General features: G+C 45.5%; 1 protein-coding gene across 1 annotated transcript; it reads left to right on the top strand.

The window, feature by feature from the left end:
- The first annotated feature begins 127 nt into the window (after window positions 1-127).
- FBXL19 (F-box and leucine rich repeat protein 19) lies at window positions 128-16,188 on the top strand. The gene is made up of 11 exons (XM_044678049.1): window positions 128-578; window positions 2,121-2,321; window positions 3,488-3,631; window positions 3,876-3,962; window positions 4,131-4,343; window positions 4,910-4,942; window positions 6,025-6,536; window positions 10,756-10,919; window positions 11,009-11,170; window positions 15,489-15,707; window positions 15,819-16,188. The coding sequence occupies exons 2-11, from the start codon at window positions 2,145-2,147 to the stop codon at window positions 15,995-15,997; spliced, it is 1,890 nt and encodes a 629-aa protein (XP_044533984.1). The 5' UTR covers window positions 128-578; window positions 2,121-2,144; the 3' UTR covers window positions 15,998-16,188.
- Window positions 16,189-16,389: the final 201 nt, after the last annotated feature.

The following is a 16,389-nucleotide window of genomic DNA, read 5'->3' as shown; positions in this document are numbered from 1 at the left end:
ACCCCCCCCTCCCCTCCCCAGGAACCAGCGGTGGGAAGGGCCTGGACCCCGGGAAACGGGGAGGGGGGGTAGGCCTGGACCTCAGGAGCAGCTGGAGGGGGGCTAGGGTGGTGGGGAGGGAAAGGTGGGAGTTAAAAGGCCAGGGCCACTTAGAAGGGAAAAGGGTAGGAGTCACTGAAGCAGGGAAGGGGGAGAGTTTGACTCCCTAACTAAGAGACACTGGGGAAGGACTTGACCTCCCAATATCCAAGGAACCTAAGAACCTGAGCCTATTGATTAAGGGTGGGGCTGCAGAACTGAGCCCCCCAAAAGCAGGGACTCTTCCGGAAACCTAGCACCAAAACCAGTTGGGAGGGCCTCTCCTCCAAAGGGATCCACACCTGAGCACCCCAATAGGTGCTTTCACCTATCTCTACCCACTGCCCCAGCCTCCAGGGGAGGCTGAGCAGCCTCAGGGGGCCGTGGACCCCGGAGTTCTGAGCACCCAGCGCCCTCCGCCCCCTGTCCCCCCTGCTGATGGCCGACGACCCACCGGGAGCTTCCGAGAAGGGAGAGATGGCTCCTGGGACACGTGTGAGGTGGGTTAATGCCTCTCTTCTTCCTTCTGTGCTCCCATTGACTCTAGGTTTCTTTTTCATCTCCTTCAATTCATCTTTAGCTCATCTCTGACTCTTTCCAGACCCCTTCAATATCTCTGACTTTTCCATGGGGCCGTTCCAGTGTCCATGCTTAGGCCTTGAGCTCCTGGCTTCTTTCATTTCAACTTCCACCTCAATTCAGTCTTCCTTGTCATTTTACAGCCCTGTGGGATTTATATTTCCCTAGTGGGTCTTGGTTCACCCTTAGAAATCCTTAGAATTTTTCCTAATCTCGTTTTTCTCCACTTTTATGGACTAGGGAGAGCTAGAGATCCCTAGAGAATTAAGAAAACTTGGAAGCCTAGGGGAATTGGGAAGGGAGCTGGGGGAATGCTATCAAATGAAATCTCGGACTACCGGGATGGGGGTGGAAAACTCCCAGCAATCAGAGGTTTTTGTAAGAAATCTTAAAGAATCTGGTTACTATATAAAGGGAAGTTCAAAGGGTTTCTATGCAGTTAGGAGGAGAAAATAGTTTGGAGGATCTGGGACTCTTGGATAATGTGAGATCAGATTGAATTTTGAAATTTTGGGGAATCTGGGAGATTGCCAAGGTTAAACTGAAGAATCTGAAAGTAGAAGTGTAGGTCTTTGTGAAGGAGTCAGGTATCTTGGAATCTGGACAGAAGAGAACCTTACAAGACCATAAGTATCTTATTCTAGTTAGGAGCATTCTAGGGAGGTGGGAGTCCAAGACTGTCAAGGAAAAGAATAATAGAAGAGATCCAGACATCTTCTGTGTGAGGGATACTATCATGTAGGATCTGAGGAGAAAAACCTTTTGGAGCAATATAGGCTTCTTAAGAACCTGAAAATTTTTGAAGAGATGTCTGAAGATGAGGTGGGATTCTAATCTTTGAAAGTTTTCTGCGGGTCGGGTCATAGAGAGATTTGTGGGCAAAAGCTAGTTTGTTTATGTGGTAGGGTGGGGTGGAGGGGGGGGGGTGAAGTGTGGAACTCACAGCCTGGGATCAGAGGGGACCTTGGAGGTATATCTGGGAATTTCAGGTTGGGGAGAACCTGGGGAGAGCTGCATTTGGAGATCGAGGGGAAGAGTCAGGAGCTTCCTGAGGTAACCTCCACTGGGATGTCTTGGCCTTCCTGGGGAGTTTCAAGGTGGGAGTATCAGAGGAGACTGGGTATCACTAATGGGCTCTCTAGAGAAGGGAGGCACTGAGGAAGGTGAGGGTTGGATCTCAGGTCTGGAGGCTGAGGGATCGATGGATCTACTGCAGAATTCTGAGGAGTAGAGGGAGATCCGGGTGTGGGCTTAATGGGGTGGCCTTTGGCTTCCAGGAGGGAGGGATGGCAGTGGGAGGATCAGAGTGGAGGACAGCCATGGGGAAAAGTTGATTAGGACTCCTAGATTCCATGTTATCCTCTGGAGAAAAAGAGAGCTGGACAGAGATTGTTGTAGAGGCAATGCAGGGAAAAGAGAGGAGAGAGCTGGCCTGACTTCTGATATTTTTTCTCCCCATACAGCCCTCGGCGTTGCTGACGCCCCCAATGTCGTCCAGCGGCCGGGGGCCGGGGGCCGGAGCGCGCAGACGCCGAACCCGCTGCCGGCGCTGCCGGGCCTGTGTACGCACTGAGTGCGGGGACTGCCACTTCTGCCGGGACATGAAGAAATTTGGGGGTCCGGGGCGAATGAAGCAGTCCTGTCTGCTCCGCCAGTGTACTGCTGTGAGTCTCCTTTCTCTGTCTCTCAACCCATCACTTGACTTAGTTGGACTTCCTCACATCGGGTTTTTTGTAGGCCTCTGGTCTTACTGCAGCAGAATAGAACCTCCCATTGGGCTAGGTCACATTCATATTGCTCTCAAGTCCACTGCATTTTGGAGCCTTTATCAGCTGGTGGAACATATCTCTTCCCTGACTGTCTCAGGAGAAAGCCTCAGTTTCCTTTTCAGAGTATTTGTTGAGGCTTTGTCTCCATAGAGTAGACTATGTATTTCTGTTGATCTTGGCCACTGCTGAGCAGTCCAAGGCCTAGTGTTTGACTAGTCTTTATCACCAGAATGGCTGGATCCAGAACCAGTTGGGAGCTACTGATCCAATTCCTTCCCCCTTAGATCCTCCCCCAACAAGACTGGGAGGGAGATCATACATGTGTTGGCTTGGGCTGCTGGGAGTCTTCCCAGTGATGGAAACCCAGACATTAGCCCTTTGACTTTTACAATTGTATTCTGCTCTCATGGCTTCTCTTCCCCTTTGATCTCCCTTCTCTTTTCTAGTCTCTTTTTGCCCTTCTGTTTTCTACTGCCCAGTTCCTCTTGTCTCCCTTTTCCCTACCCTTTCTCCAGATTCCACCCTCGAGCCAATTGGATATCCTGGTTGCACCCTCTCCTTAATCTTCCTCAGAAGCTGTTGCATCTCCATCTAGGTCACCTCTCTGAGAGATAGCTTTTGTGTTTCTCTTTTTTTTTTCTCCCATTTTTTCCTTATTGGGCCTTTCTGGCAAATCCTAATATCCACAAACTTTCAGTTGTGGCCACTTTTCTCCCCAAAGCCACATTTTTACCTCCACAGCATCCTTCTGTTCTTCTCAGGTCCTTCTATATCAATGAACTACTGCTGCTGCCTTGTCAGAAACATTTGGGTCCTTTCTGTTAAGACTTTGATGCTACCTCTCCATTCATCAGAGCCATCCACAATTTATTTTGTACTCCTAATTCACTTCAACAGGCATTTATTAGTTGATTACTATATACTTGAAGAATACCTCTTTTTCTCCACCTAAGTCATTCATTCATAGCTGTTTGATTAGCCACTGGCCTTTCCTTTTTTTCCTATGCCCTGGGAGGGGATGCTGCCTGACCATGGCCCTGACTTTCCTCTTTTGTATGTAGCCTGTGCTGCCCCACACAGCTGTGTGTTTGCTGTGTGGAGAGGCAGGAAAGGAAGACACAGTGGAGGGAGAGGAGGAGAAATTTGCTCTGAGCCTCATGGAGTGTACGATCTGCAATGAGATTGTCCACCCAGGCTGTCTCAAGGTAAGGTAATTTGGTGACTGGGGAGGTTGATTGGACCAGGGCAGAAAATCTACCAGATGCTTGGTGCAGGGAGGGAGGAGCTGGGAAAGTCTGAGAAGAGGCTGGGAAGCAGAGCTGGGGGTGGACTGGAAGTCTTGAGTGTTGACATGGGGAGCAGACCTGGGGCAGAATGTAACAAAGAGGGGATTAGCTTATAGGTAAGGAGAGGAAACAGAATCCCCTCTTCCCTTTCTCTCACATCTAGATGGGAAAGGCCGAGGGTGTCATCAACACTGAGATCCCAAACTGCTGGGAATGTCCTCGATGTACCCAGGAAGGCAGGACCAGCAAGGTAGGGAAGGGATCTGAGATCGAGGGCTGGGAGTGAGGTGGGATGGAATGAGGAATGGCTGGACTTCCTCTCTACACCAGCTGGCTAGAAGGCTGAAACTCTGGGTGGGGAACATTGGGAAGCAATGAGGGGAGAGGTTGGATCTTCACCTCTTCTTTCCTACCCTAGGATTCCGGGGAGGGGCCTGGACGCAGAAGAGCTGACAATGGGGAGGAGGGGCCAGGGCTGGGAAGTGGCTGGAAGCTAACCGAGGAGCTACCACCACCCCTCCCCCGACGAAAAGGCCCCCTTCCTCCAGGGGCTCCCCCAGAGGATGGCCCTGGACCTCACAAGCGGAAAGATAGAGAGGTGGGGAATGAACCCCCCACACCTAGAAAGAAGGTAAAGGCTGAGGATCACGCCCACTGAGAGCCAGGTAGAAGGGATTCTGGAGGATGTAGTCCTGATGATCAAAAGGGCCGAAGGATTGGGAGTCAGCACTTTGTGGGCTCCCTGTGGGATTTCTGGGAGATGTAGTTCTAGAGCTGGAATGTTGTTTAAGGGATGGGTGGGGAAGTGGGGGAGGGTGGAGCATGCTCAGTGTGGCTTGTAGGAGTCTGGGAGGTATAGGTGAGGGAGGGGGGTGGTAAGGAACTCTAGGGAGTAGGGGAGTCATTTAGACAGAGTTGGAGAGGAGGAGAGAGCATGCTCAAGTTGGCTCCTAGGGAGGAGGAGGAAAAAGGAGGGGCTGGAGAGGGCCTGAGTAGGAAGAAAGAAGAGCAGGAGCATGCTCAGTGGAAAGGAGACTGTATGATTGAAAGGTGAGCATGCTCAGAGTCTTGTCTGGGATGGGGGCTTCTGGGATTTGTAGTCCAAGATAGGGGCAGAAACTTGATTTTTGTGGAGTTAAAGGGCCTAACAGAGTTTCTTTACTTTCTATATTACCACCAATCTGCCTACCCAAACAGATAAAAGGAGGAAGAGAGAAGCACCTGAAGAAGGTGAGTGGAGATGGGTGATTGCCCTTTCCCTTTGAGGCCTCATCAAATTGGAACTGGGTGTCCAATTCTGCCCCACCTTCACCCTCCAGGTTCTCTGGATGAGGGCCAAGATGTTTTAGTTTTCCACCTGGGGCAAGATCTTAAGATCTAAGAACCTGGGTGGGAGGGAAATCATGGCTTTCGCCTACCATGGAAATAAAAATCTTAGCTGCTTATTTTTCAACTAGTTCCAGGTACTTGGAGAGGAGAGAGATGAGAAAGAGAGTACAGTAGGAAGCAGTTGAAGAATCCTAAGGCTCAGATGAGCTAGACCACAGCACTGAGCTAAGATGAACTGAACAATGAATGTCTCAGAGCCCACTTTACCACCACATTGAGACCTTAGGCACATTATTTAACCTGACTCAAGCTTTAGTTTTCTCATATGTATAACATATATAATATCTAATATCTAACCTGCCTAAGTCACAGAATTTTCATGAGAATCAAATGAAAGAGTATGTGTAAAGCATTTTGTAAATTGGAACAGCCTGATATGTAATGGAAAGAAAACTGGGCTAGGAATTCAGAATTTGGGTTTGAGTACCAGTTCTGTCATTGATTTGGCTAGCTGTGTGATGGTTGGAAAATCACTCTACATCTCTTAGCCTTAGATTTGTAGTCTATAAAATAGGTACAATATTTACACTATCCACTTAAAAGTTTTTGAGGCTTTGTAAAATAGTGCACTCTATAAATGTGAGCTATTATGACATGTTATATAAATGTGATTATTAATATATTTATCCAACCAAATCCCCTCATGAGGAATCTGAAGCCTTTGAGAGCTTAAATGGCTTGCCTAAAAGTTAGGTACTTAGTGATAGAATCAGAACTAGGTCTTAGGTCTCCTGCTTCTTCAGTGTTCTACTATATATATATAGACAGAGAGAGAGAGAGTATACACCATGAAATTTCTATATTTTCATGGAAATGAAATGCTACCTGATGCTTTTTCAACTCTCTTGGGACTTCTCAGGGGTTCTTTAAGATAAAAGAAGGATGCAGTCAGTGAACAAATACTTCATCTACTTTTTCTCCAGAAACCAAAGCCTCCTTCAGCATCTCCTGAGGGCCCAGCAGCCCCAGCCCCTTCCCCCCAGCGGGAAAAGCTGGAGCGTTTCAAGCGGATGTGCCAGTTGCTTGAACGGGTGCCAGATACTTCATCGTCTTCCTCAGACTCAGACTCAGATTCAGACTCATCAGCTACATCCCTCAGTGAGGATGAAGCCCCTGGGGAGGCCCGAAATGGGCGACGGCCCCCACGGGGCAACTCTGGGGAGAAGGAAAATAGGGGTGGCCGTCGGGCCTGGCGGCCTGGGAGTGGGGGTCCTCTGCTGAGCTGGCCCTTGGGTCCTGCACCCCCACCCCGCCCCCCACAGCTTGAACGACATGTGGTGAGACCACCACCAAGGAGCCCAGAGCCTGATACTTTGCCATTGGTAGCGGGGCCTGACCACCCTCTACCCCGGGCTGCCTGGCTTAGAGTCTTCCAGCACCTTGGGCCTAGAGAATTGTGCATCTGCATGAGGGTCTGCCGGACCTGGAGCCGATGGTAAGTGGTTCCATAGATAATATATTATGGAGGTTGTAGGGTGTTGCTTCCTGGTTCCCAGCTGTGCTTGCATAACAGTAGGTTCCCCTTTCATTGGACCAGCTCATTTTACCTTCCTCTGTATTTCCTTCTTTGTCTGATAGACTTCAGGTAGAGTAAAAGATCTGTAGAAATTACTTTTTTGGTCTGGTAGATGGAGCTGAGTTTTTTACCTGTGTGTAAGTTAACAAGATTTATTAAGGTCCCACTATGTACTAGACACTCTGCAAAGTGATGGGCATACCAAGAAAGGCAAGACAGTTCCTGGTTTTAAGGAACTCTGTCTAATGGGGGGGAAACATACAACTACGTACAAAGAAGATGAATGGATGGGTAGATGGATGGATGGTGGGTGGAAAGATGGAAATTATTGGCAGAGAGAAAGAAATAGCATTAGGGGTAAGGGAGCCTGAAAGCTTTTTTTGGAAGATATGATTTTAGTTGAGACTCAAAGAAAATCAGGGACTCCAGGAGAAGGAGAATTCCAGGTAAAGGGGACAAGCAGGAGAAAATGGTCCAGAGTCAGGAGATGGATTATCTTGTTCAAGGAACAACAAGGAGGCTGAACAACCTTAGATCACAGAGTAAATGGAAGGGATTGGGTAGAGGGCATAAGGTATAAAAGTACTAGAAAGGTAAGAAGAGGTCAGGCTGTAGAGGGCTTTAACAGCAAAAGAGAAGATTTTATTTGATCTCAGAGCAATAGGGGCTCTGATACAATCTTATTTGTGCCTTAGGAAGACCATTTTGACAGCTGAGTGGACCATTTTGACAGCTGAGTGGAGAGTGGAGTGAGTGGAAAGACTTGAGGCAGGCAGATCCACTAGTAGGCTTTTGAAGGAAGGAGGAGATGCTTCCTACTCTCTTTCAGGAGTGGCATTGTTAGACAAGGGAAAGGGGCAAGAGATATGTTAGCAGAATTCTCCCTAAAGCCAGCCTGTATCTGAGGGAAGAGGGAGAGAGACAGTCCCTAATATCATCTAGAGAGGGGAAGCTGTAAGTACTTTAGCCAGTTGAACTGAATGAGAATCAATAAACATTTATCAAGTGCTTGCTATGTGTAAGGAGCTATGTTAAGTTCCAGAAGTATAAAGATTTAAAGTGACAGTCTAGAGGCAGCTAGGTAGCTCAGTGGATAGAGTGCCAGGCCTAGAGAGAAGAGACCATGGATTCAAATATGACCTCAGGCATCTCCTAGCTTTTAATTCTGGGAAAGTCACTTAATCCCTTATTGCTCTTCTGCCTTGGAACCAATTCTTAATAGCTATTCTAAGACAGAAGGTAAGGGTTATTTTAAAAAAAGAGGTCCTGCTCTGCAGGAGCTTATATTCTACTACTGGGAGAGGTAGGACAAAGTGAATGGCATATGTAGAAAAACTAGTTGGGAGTGGGGAAATTGGGGCACAAGTGAGCATTGCATTCTAGGAGGGACAGTACATTTTCTCTTAGGAGAGGGTCATGAGAAGTTCTCAGAAAAGGTGGCATCTGAGCTGAACTATTGAAAGAAGATAAAAGATTCTGAAGGACATAGGAGGAGATTGGGATAGAGATGGCCTGCTTGAATGAAAGTAGGAGGTGGCATGTTGAATTCAAGGAACTCAATTCCAGTTTGACTAGTTCATGGAACACATGAGGGAGAGTAATTTGAAATAAAGCTGGAAAGCTAGATGAGAGCCAGATTATATAAGACTCTAAATGCAAAGATGAAGAGTCTGTATTTTATCCTAGAAGCAACAGGAATCTACTCAATGTATTTTTTTTAAGCAGGAAGAAAAACCTGGTCAGATCCCTATTTTAAGGAAATTATTTTGGCCACTTTGTAGAGAATGGATTAGAAAAGGGGGAGAGGCTAGAAACAGAAATAAATTAAGAGTCGTTATCATAAAGTGGCTCAGTGGACAGAAAGCTAGGTCCAGAGATTGCTAGATTCAAGTCTGGTCTCAGATACCTACTAGCTGTGTGACCCTGGACAGGTCATTTAACCCCAGTTGCTTAGCCTTTACTGCTCTTCTGCCTTGGAATGGACACTTAGTATCTATTCTGAGGCAGAAGGTAAAGGGTTTTTAAAAAAAAGAGAGAGAGAATATATTTTTAAATTTGTTAACTAAAGACTCTGAAGAGTGGGTTTAAGAGATTCATTAGGATATGAGGAAATTTAGGGGGTTGTTTTCAGAGTAATTTTAGGCTTCATGGTCTTTAAGGAGAACAGTCTTGGGTGATGTTAAGATCTAAACTGTGACAACAACTCCTGTAGCTGGCTGAGATCAAATGGAGACTGGAGTTCTAAGAATTAAAAACTTTGAAAAACTTGGAGGCCAGGATGTTCACAGGATCATCAGTATAAATATTGATATCACCAGGAATAAGGAAGAAGGATTCCGAAGAGAGACTTCTACTCCCACTAAGCTCATTGAGAAAGGACAGACGGTGACTTGGAGTTTGGTAGGGTTAGGAAAAAAGGACCCTGGACAATCACTCAATGCCTTGGTGGCACTCTCTGAGATGTTAATTGCAGAGAGAGTGCTGATCTCTATTGGTAGATGAAATTAAAGGAAAATCGTCACAGAGAGCACTCTACATCAATGAAAACCGGGGTGGGGGGAATGTGCAAAGGCACTTTAGCTCTACCAAAAAGGATTAAGAGATAGTCCTTCCCTCTAGAAGTTTATAGTCTTAATGGGGAGATAGCATACAGGCACAGATAATCACAAGAGATTCCAAAGAAGGTTGAGACATCCCATAAGCAAAAAAATCACTTGAGTCTAGGCTCTGCTACTTCACTGTTCAACAGACATTTATTAGCTGTGTGACCTTAGGTAATGTATTCTCTGGACCTCAGTTACCTGCTCTGGTAAATGAGGGGGTTGGACTAAATGATTAATGTCCTCTAAGGTCCCTTCTACTTCTAGCAGTCTATGATTCTGTATGTTGGCTAGGGACTTCAAGGAAGACTTCATGAACAAAGGGCGCACCTAAGGATGAATGGAGAGAAGTAATGGAAGATAAGATTGGAAAGGGGAAAGATTGTGGAGGGTGTTAAATGCTAGCCTAAGGAATTTAGATTTTGTTTTCAGTGGGTATTGGGGAGTGATTAAGGATTTTTGAGCAAGGAAGTGATATGATTGATAAGATACATTATTTAGATTATTCTGGGTAGATTGGCTTTAGGAGAGACTAAAGGCTATTGCAATAGTCCTGGAAAAAGATACTGAGGCCCTGACCTAAGATAGTAAATAGCATTGAAAGTTAAGAGGAAGAGGCAGCTGTGTGGCTCAGTGGATTGAGAATCAGGCCCTAAAGATGAGGAGGTCCTGGACTCAAATCTGACCTTGGAAACTTCCTAGCTGTATGACCCTGGGCAAGTCACTTAACCCCCATTGCCTAGCCCTTATTGCTCTTCTGCCTTGAAACAATACAGTCCTTTCTGTATTGATTCTAAGATGGAAGGTAAGGTTTTTTGTTTTGTTTTTTTAAAAAAGTTAAAAGGAGGATGGGTATATGAGATTACAGAAGTAGAAATTGATAGGACTTGGCAAACCGTGTTGGGAGTGGAGGGTTCACAGATGACTTCTGAGACTTGTATCTTGGATAAATGGGGGAAATGATGATAACAGAAATGGAGAAGCCAGGAAAGTGATTTGGTGGAAAGATAGTAAGTTTGACTTGTTAAATTTGAAGTCCCTGGGGACATCTAGAAAGAGATGTCCATCATGTAGTTGGACATCTTGGGTAAGTCAGAAGTGAAGTTAAGAGATTTGGGAATTACTAGGACAGCAAGGAAAGTTGTTAAGTTGAAAGAGAGTGGAGAGGAAGGTGGGAATTGAGGCTTGTGAGGTTGTGGGGCTAGGTGAGTCTCCAGGTGCTCAGGCCCAGCCGGACTCTTGACTTGGCTGCTGCTGCTGCCCCAGTGTCAAGTGGAGAGGAGGTTGTAGGTTTCTCCTACATCCCTTCTTGCTGTCTTCATAAGAGCATCCACTAATTCATTAGTCCATGGTGTAGGGAGAGTGGGGTAGAGGGAAGAAAGAAAAGTGGCAGAGTGGTGAGAGGCCTGAAAGCCAGGATATAGGTCAGGAGTCCAGGCTCAAGACAGGATTTGGAAGGGTCAATGAGACGATCTCCTGGGACACAGCTGAGCCTTGTTGTAGAATTTTAGTCTCTGTCTTCCCCTTGTGGCTCCCAGGTGCTATGACAAGCGTCTGTGGCCTCGAATGGACCTGAGCCGAAGGAAATCACTAACCCCACCAATGCTGAGTGGTGTGGTCAGGCGGCAACCCCGGGCCCTGGATCTCAGCTGGACAGGAGTTTCCAAGAAGCAGCTCATGTGGCTCCTGAACAGGCTGCAAGGTATAGAGGTTGGGGAGGCCAGGAGAGAGGGCTGATCCAGGGGGGGACTCCCTGGGGTAGAGAGTTTGAACCTGTGCCTTATCCCACAGGCTTGCAGGAGCTGGTGCTGTCGGGCTGCTCTTGGCTCTCAGTCTCAGCACTGGGCTCAGCCCCATTGCCTGCACTGCGGCTTTTGGACCTTCGTTGGATTGAGGATGTTAAGGACTCCCAGCTCAGGGAGCTACTGTTGCCTCCACCCGACACCAAACCAGGTGCTACCTCTTACAGGGCTTTAGCGATTTCAGGCTCTGTCAAGGTGAAATCTCTTCTATTCCTATCCATGTCCTAGTCATTTAAACACCAATAGAAAACCTACTGGGTCAAAGGTCCTGTGATCCATACAAAGATAAATAAGAACACTCTGTTGTTCCCTGATGGTGCTTACTGATGAGACTGAGAGATGAGACCCTGACATGTATTACTAACACTAAATTGAATTTGATCAGTGCCATAGGAGACCACAAAAACAATGCCATGGGGAGAGTCAAAGGAAAGGCAATTTGCTTCTTGCTTGACTGATTGGCAAAGGCTTGACGAAGTAGGTGGTATTTAAGCTAGGATTTGAAGGATGGGTACACTTTGAATAGGTAGACATTAGGGTATTAGGATTATGGTGAAAGTTTTGGGGAGGAGTCACAGGTAACATTATAGAAGCATAGTCCATCCTTCTCATTCCAAAAATAAAGAAAATGAAGACAAGGAAGGTTAAATGTGGACATAAGGTCACACAAACAATAAATATCAAAGACAGGTTTTAAGCACTCGTGTTCTGTCTCCAAATCTAATATCTTTTCCAACATTCTACACAGATTGTAGGCAGAAGGAATGACATGAGTAAAGTTTAATTAAAAGTAAGAAATTGAGGCCTGTACTTAGGAATTGAGAATAATTCTATTTGATTAATAATACCTTAATTCTGTATGATACTTTAAATTTCCTAGGCCCTTTCATAACCATTTTCTCATTTTGCTCCAGAAAGAAGGTAGAGCAGGCATTGATAGAATGAGAAAATTTCTGAGTTGGATAGAACCTCAGAGGTCATCTAGTCAAACTTATACATGCATTGGAGATCCCTTTGTAACAGTCTCACAAAATAGTCATTCAACCTCCACTGCAAAAAAATTCACTGTTTCTCAGTGCTCCCCATTTCACTTTCTGACAGCTCTAATTGTTAGGGATTTTCCTTTTGTCCAAACTTTACAAGTACCATCCATTAAGAACAAGCAGAATAAGTCTAATCTCTTTTCCATGTGACTGTCTTTCAAATACTCAGCCAGCTATTATGTCCCCTTCCCTCATCCCCTTTAGTTCACTCTTCTCTAAGCTTAAAACATCTTTGTATTATCATGATTTCGACCTCCCCTCACCATTCTCCTTGGATACACTTCAGCTTGTTAATATTGCTAGAATGTAGCCTTTAGAACTAAACACAATATTTTAAATGCTACTAGACCGGCATGGCCAGATTATAAATTTGCCAGTGCCATATGTGTTGTGTTTCTATTAATGCTGCCTAAACTTGCACTACAATTTTTTGGCTAGAAGACAATAAGCATTTATTAAGCACCCACCTATGTGCCAGGTGCTGGCCTGAGGAAATATACAAAAGGGAGATAAAATAGGTCCTCAAGCTTATGTTCATCCTGTTACATTGTCCACCTGTGAACTTTCAGTCCTTTAAAACCTCTAAGTTTGTTGGGTTTATTTTTCCCCCCACAAACTAGCTTTGTGATCTGTTTGTTTGTATCCTTTAAAACCTCCAAGTTTGTTTGGTTTGTTTTTTTTCCCCCACAAACTAGCTTTGTGATCCGTTTGTATCTTCTGCAGCTTATAAATGCAGTTGATTTTTCAAATTAAGTGTAGAACATTAGTTTTAGGTTCATTTGATTTTCTTTTCTTTTCCCACAAACTTTAAGAATAGTTTTTTTGTTTGTTTGTTTGTTTTTTGGGCAGTGGGGGTGAAGGAGGGTTAACCCTTGCCTTCTGTATTAGAATTTATATTAAGCATTCCATTCCAAGACAGACGAGCAATAAGGACTAAGCATTTGGGATTAAGAGACTTGCCCAGGGTCACACAGCTAGGAAGTATCTGAGAGCGGATTTGAATGTAGGTCCTCTCAACTCCAGGCCTGGCTCTCTCTCCACTGAGCCACTTAGCTGCCCCAAGAATAGTTATTAATATAATCAGGACTATAAGAGACCACAAAAACAATGCCATGGTGGACTGTCAAAGGAAAGGCAAGCTGCTTCTGGTTTGACTGATTGGCAGAGGCTTGATGAAGTAGGTAGTAATTTAAATTGGGATTTTCCTCTCCCGCTCCTAGAAAGTCATCCTTTATAACAAAGGGAAAAAATAACCAGTACAGCAGCCAAGTCTGACAGTATGTGCAATGTTCTATACCCACAGCCCCTCATCTCTACAATGAAGGGAGATGCATTCTTAGATCTCTATTTTTTTTTTTTTAGGGCCAAATTTGGGCATTACAATATGCCATTGAATTTTGGTTGTATTGCTATTTTTCTTTTTGTTTACACTATTTGTCGCTTTTGTGTATATTGTTTTCTTGGTTTTAATTTCTTTGCACCAATTCATAGAAAGCTTTTTTTCAGATCATTTCTTAAGGTGTGGTGTGTATTCCACCTTTCCCCACATCACAACTTATTTAGTAAATGGACTTCTACTTTGTTTCCATTTCTTTGCTACTATGAAAACTTTTAGTATATTTAAATTGTTAGTGTATTTAGTGCCTTCCTCCTTACTTATTTCCTTGGGTATATGCCTAGCCTTTGGGTAAAGAGTTTGAATGTTTCAGTCCCTTTCTTAGCATAGTTCTAAATTGTTTTCCAGAATAATTAGACCAATTTAGAGCACCACCAACAGTTTACTAATGTGCCTGTGTTTCAAAAACCATTCCAACATCAACTACCCCATCTTTTTTTCTTTCACCATCTTTGCCACTTTGCTCAGTGTGAGGTAAAACTTCAGAATTGTCTTGATTCCCATTTCTCTTATTATTCATTATTTGCAACAATCTTTTATATGGTTGTTCATAGTTTGCAATTCTCTTTTATAACTGAACTGAACTAAGTATGTCAAAAAAGGAAATGAGCTTCATCTGGCAGGACTACTTTTTTTGTGTGTCTTAAAAAAAATGGTTTTGATATATTTTTTATATACTACCCAAATCTCTTGATGTCTCTCCTCCTTACCCCTAAAAGCAGAACCAAGGGGCAAAGAGACTGAAGTATTGATTTTTTTTTAAGGCCTTTAACTTCTTGTCTTAGAATCAATACTATGTGTTGGCGCTAAGGCAGAAGATTGGGAAGAGCTAGACAATTGGGGTTTAGTGACTTGCCCAGAGTCACACAGCTAGGGTATTTAAACTCTAATCCTGACTCTCTAGCCACCGAGTCACCTACCTGCTCCGTGACTTGTTAGAAATCCATGCTTACAGTGATTGCTACCTCCTTTTCCAAGTGCTTATTAAGCCATCTCTTTAGGAGTGCTTGAGCTCTCAGCAAGTAATTGTAAGAATCTGACTTTTGAAAACAGGCATACTGTTGGCCTCTCTCCAGCCTTCAGCATGTCTCTCATCCCCCAGTTTTTGAAGATCAGCAACAGCAACTCAGCAGTCATGCTATCCTGTCTTTCAATACCCTGAAATAGAATTCATCTAGGCCTGATGACTTGGAGCTCATTGAGAATAACTAGGTGCCCTTTTACTCCCCCCAATACTTTACTTATCTTGAGTTTCACTTCCCTGTTAACCAGTTTTGTTCTATGTGTGTTGGTGTGAAAATCATTCCCCTTGGTAGATAAGTACAATAGGAATCGAGTAGTTCTGCTTATTGCTTCATCTGTTTTCCTCTCTACCCTAAGCACTAGTCCTATCCTTCTTTAAAATTTTCCTTCCTCTTGCTCCTAACATAAATTTTTTTTGTGATTTGAAAATTTTTATTAATTAATTAGTTTGGAATATTTTTCCACGGTTACATGATACATGTTCTTTCCTTCCCCTCTTCCCACCCTCTTCCCATAGCCAAGAGCAATTCTACTGGGTTTTATGCTAACAGCTTTTAACCCAGTTAAAGTAAGAAAACTGAAAGCCATAGAAATAACATGAATTAACCAGGGACACAGGAGGTTCAGAGGTAGGACTAAGCCTAGATCTCTGACTCCCAGCTCCACTCACATTCATAATTCAGCAAGTTTTCATGTCCTCCTATTGTGGTCAGGCTGATGACCATGCTCTTGTCTTTAGGTAGCGTTCATTGTAGTTGAATGGGAATTTTGTGCTTGAAACATTAGCATATAGTTCTATAAATGATTAGTTCAGTGCCATATACATGATGTAGAGGATGTGCTAAGAGAGTGATCACTTTGAGCTAAGCAGAATTTGGAGCACCTATTTTCAGCACCTGTTCTTAACTACTTATGTGTGTTTTGGGGTGGGAAGTATAGGTGCTGGGGTTCTAGGGAAAGAGAGTCAAGATCCAGCTAGGACCTGACTCCCTCTCCTGTACCTCTAGGCCAAACGGAGAGCAGGGGACGGCTGCAGGGGGTGGCTGAGCTGCGCCTGGCTGGCCTGGAGCTGACAGATGCCTCCCTCCGCCTTCTCCTACGCCATGCTCCCCAGCTCAGTGCCCTTGACCTCAGCCACTGCGCCCATGTTGGGGATCCCAGTGTCCACCTCCTCACAGCCCCCACCTCCCCGCTCCGGGAGACCCTTGTCCACCTCAACCTAGCGGGTAAGCAAACCTCCCCCCCCAGTGCCCCTGCTACCAGGAGCTCCTCAGCCTTCATTGGTAGCTTTGCCCCCTCCCCAGAGTGAGCCCCATGTCAGCCGCTGCCACCCTCAGGTTGCCACCGACTCACGGATCACTGCCTCCCGCTCTTCCGACGATGCCCCAGACTTCGACGCCTGGACCTTCGCTCCTGTCGACAACTCTCACCTGAAGCCTGTGCCAGGCTGGCAGCTGCAGGCCCCCCTGGTCCCTTCCGATGCCCTGAGGAGAAGCTGCTGCTCAAGGACAGCTAGTGGGGTGCCCCCCAACCTCCCCCAGGACTTGCAAGCCCTTATCTTGGGGCCCTTTCCCCAACTTCCCAATACATCACCCAGGGGCTGGGTCTCTACTTTCTGACTTGATTCTCCCACATAGAGACTCAAGAACAACCCCCACCCCCTGCACTGATATATCCCTGGGGGTTAATGTCTTCCCCTTCCTTGCCCCTGCCTACTTCATTGTCCTGGGGGGAAGTAGGACAGAGGTACTGTCTTGGGGGAGGGACTGGGGGGCTTGAAAGGAGGGGGGAAGTGTAGGGGGGCAGCATTTAGGTGGAGGGGATTGGGAATGTGGCTGGGGAAGGTGCTGGTGGTGGGGCAATCTGCACATTGTTAATGGGGATCCAGGGGGATGGGGAAGGCAGTGG

Source organism: Gracilinanus agilis, chromosome 5, assembly GCF_016433145.1.
Source record: "Gracilinanus agilis isolate LMUSP501 chromosome 5, AgileGrace, whole genome shotgun sequence".
Lineage (NCBI taxonomy): Eukaryota > Metazoa > Chordata > Mammalia > Didelphimorphia > Didelphidae > Gracilinanus > Gracilinanus agilis.
The sequence above is the reverse complement of the archived record's forward strand: the minus strand, read 5'-3'. Positions and strand labels throughout refer to the sequence as shown.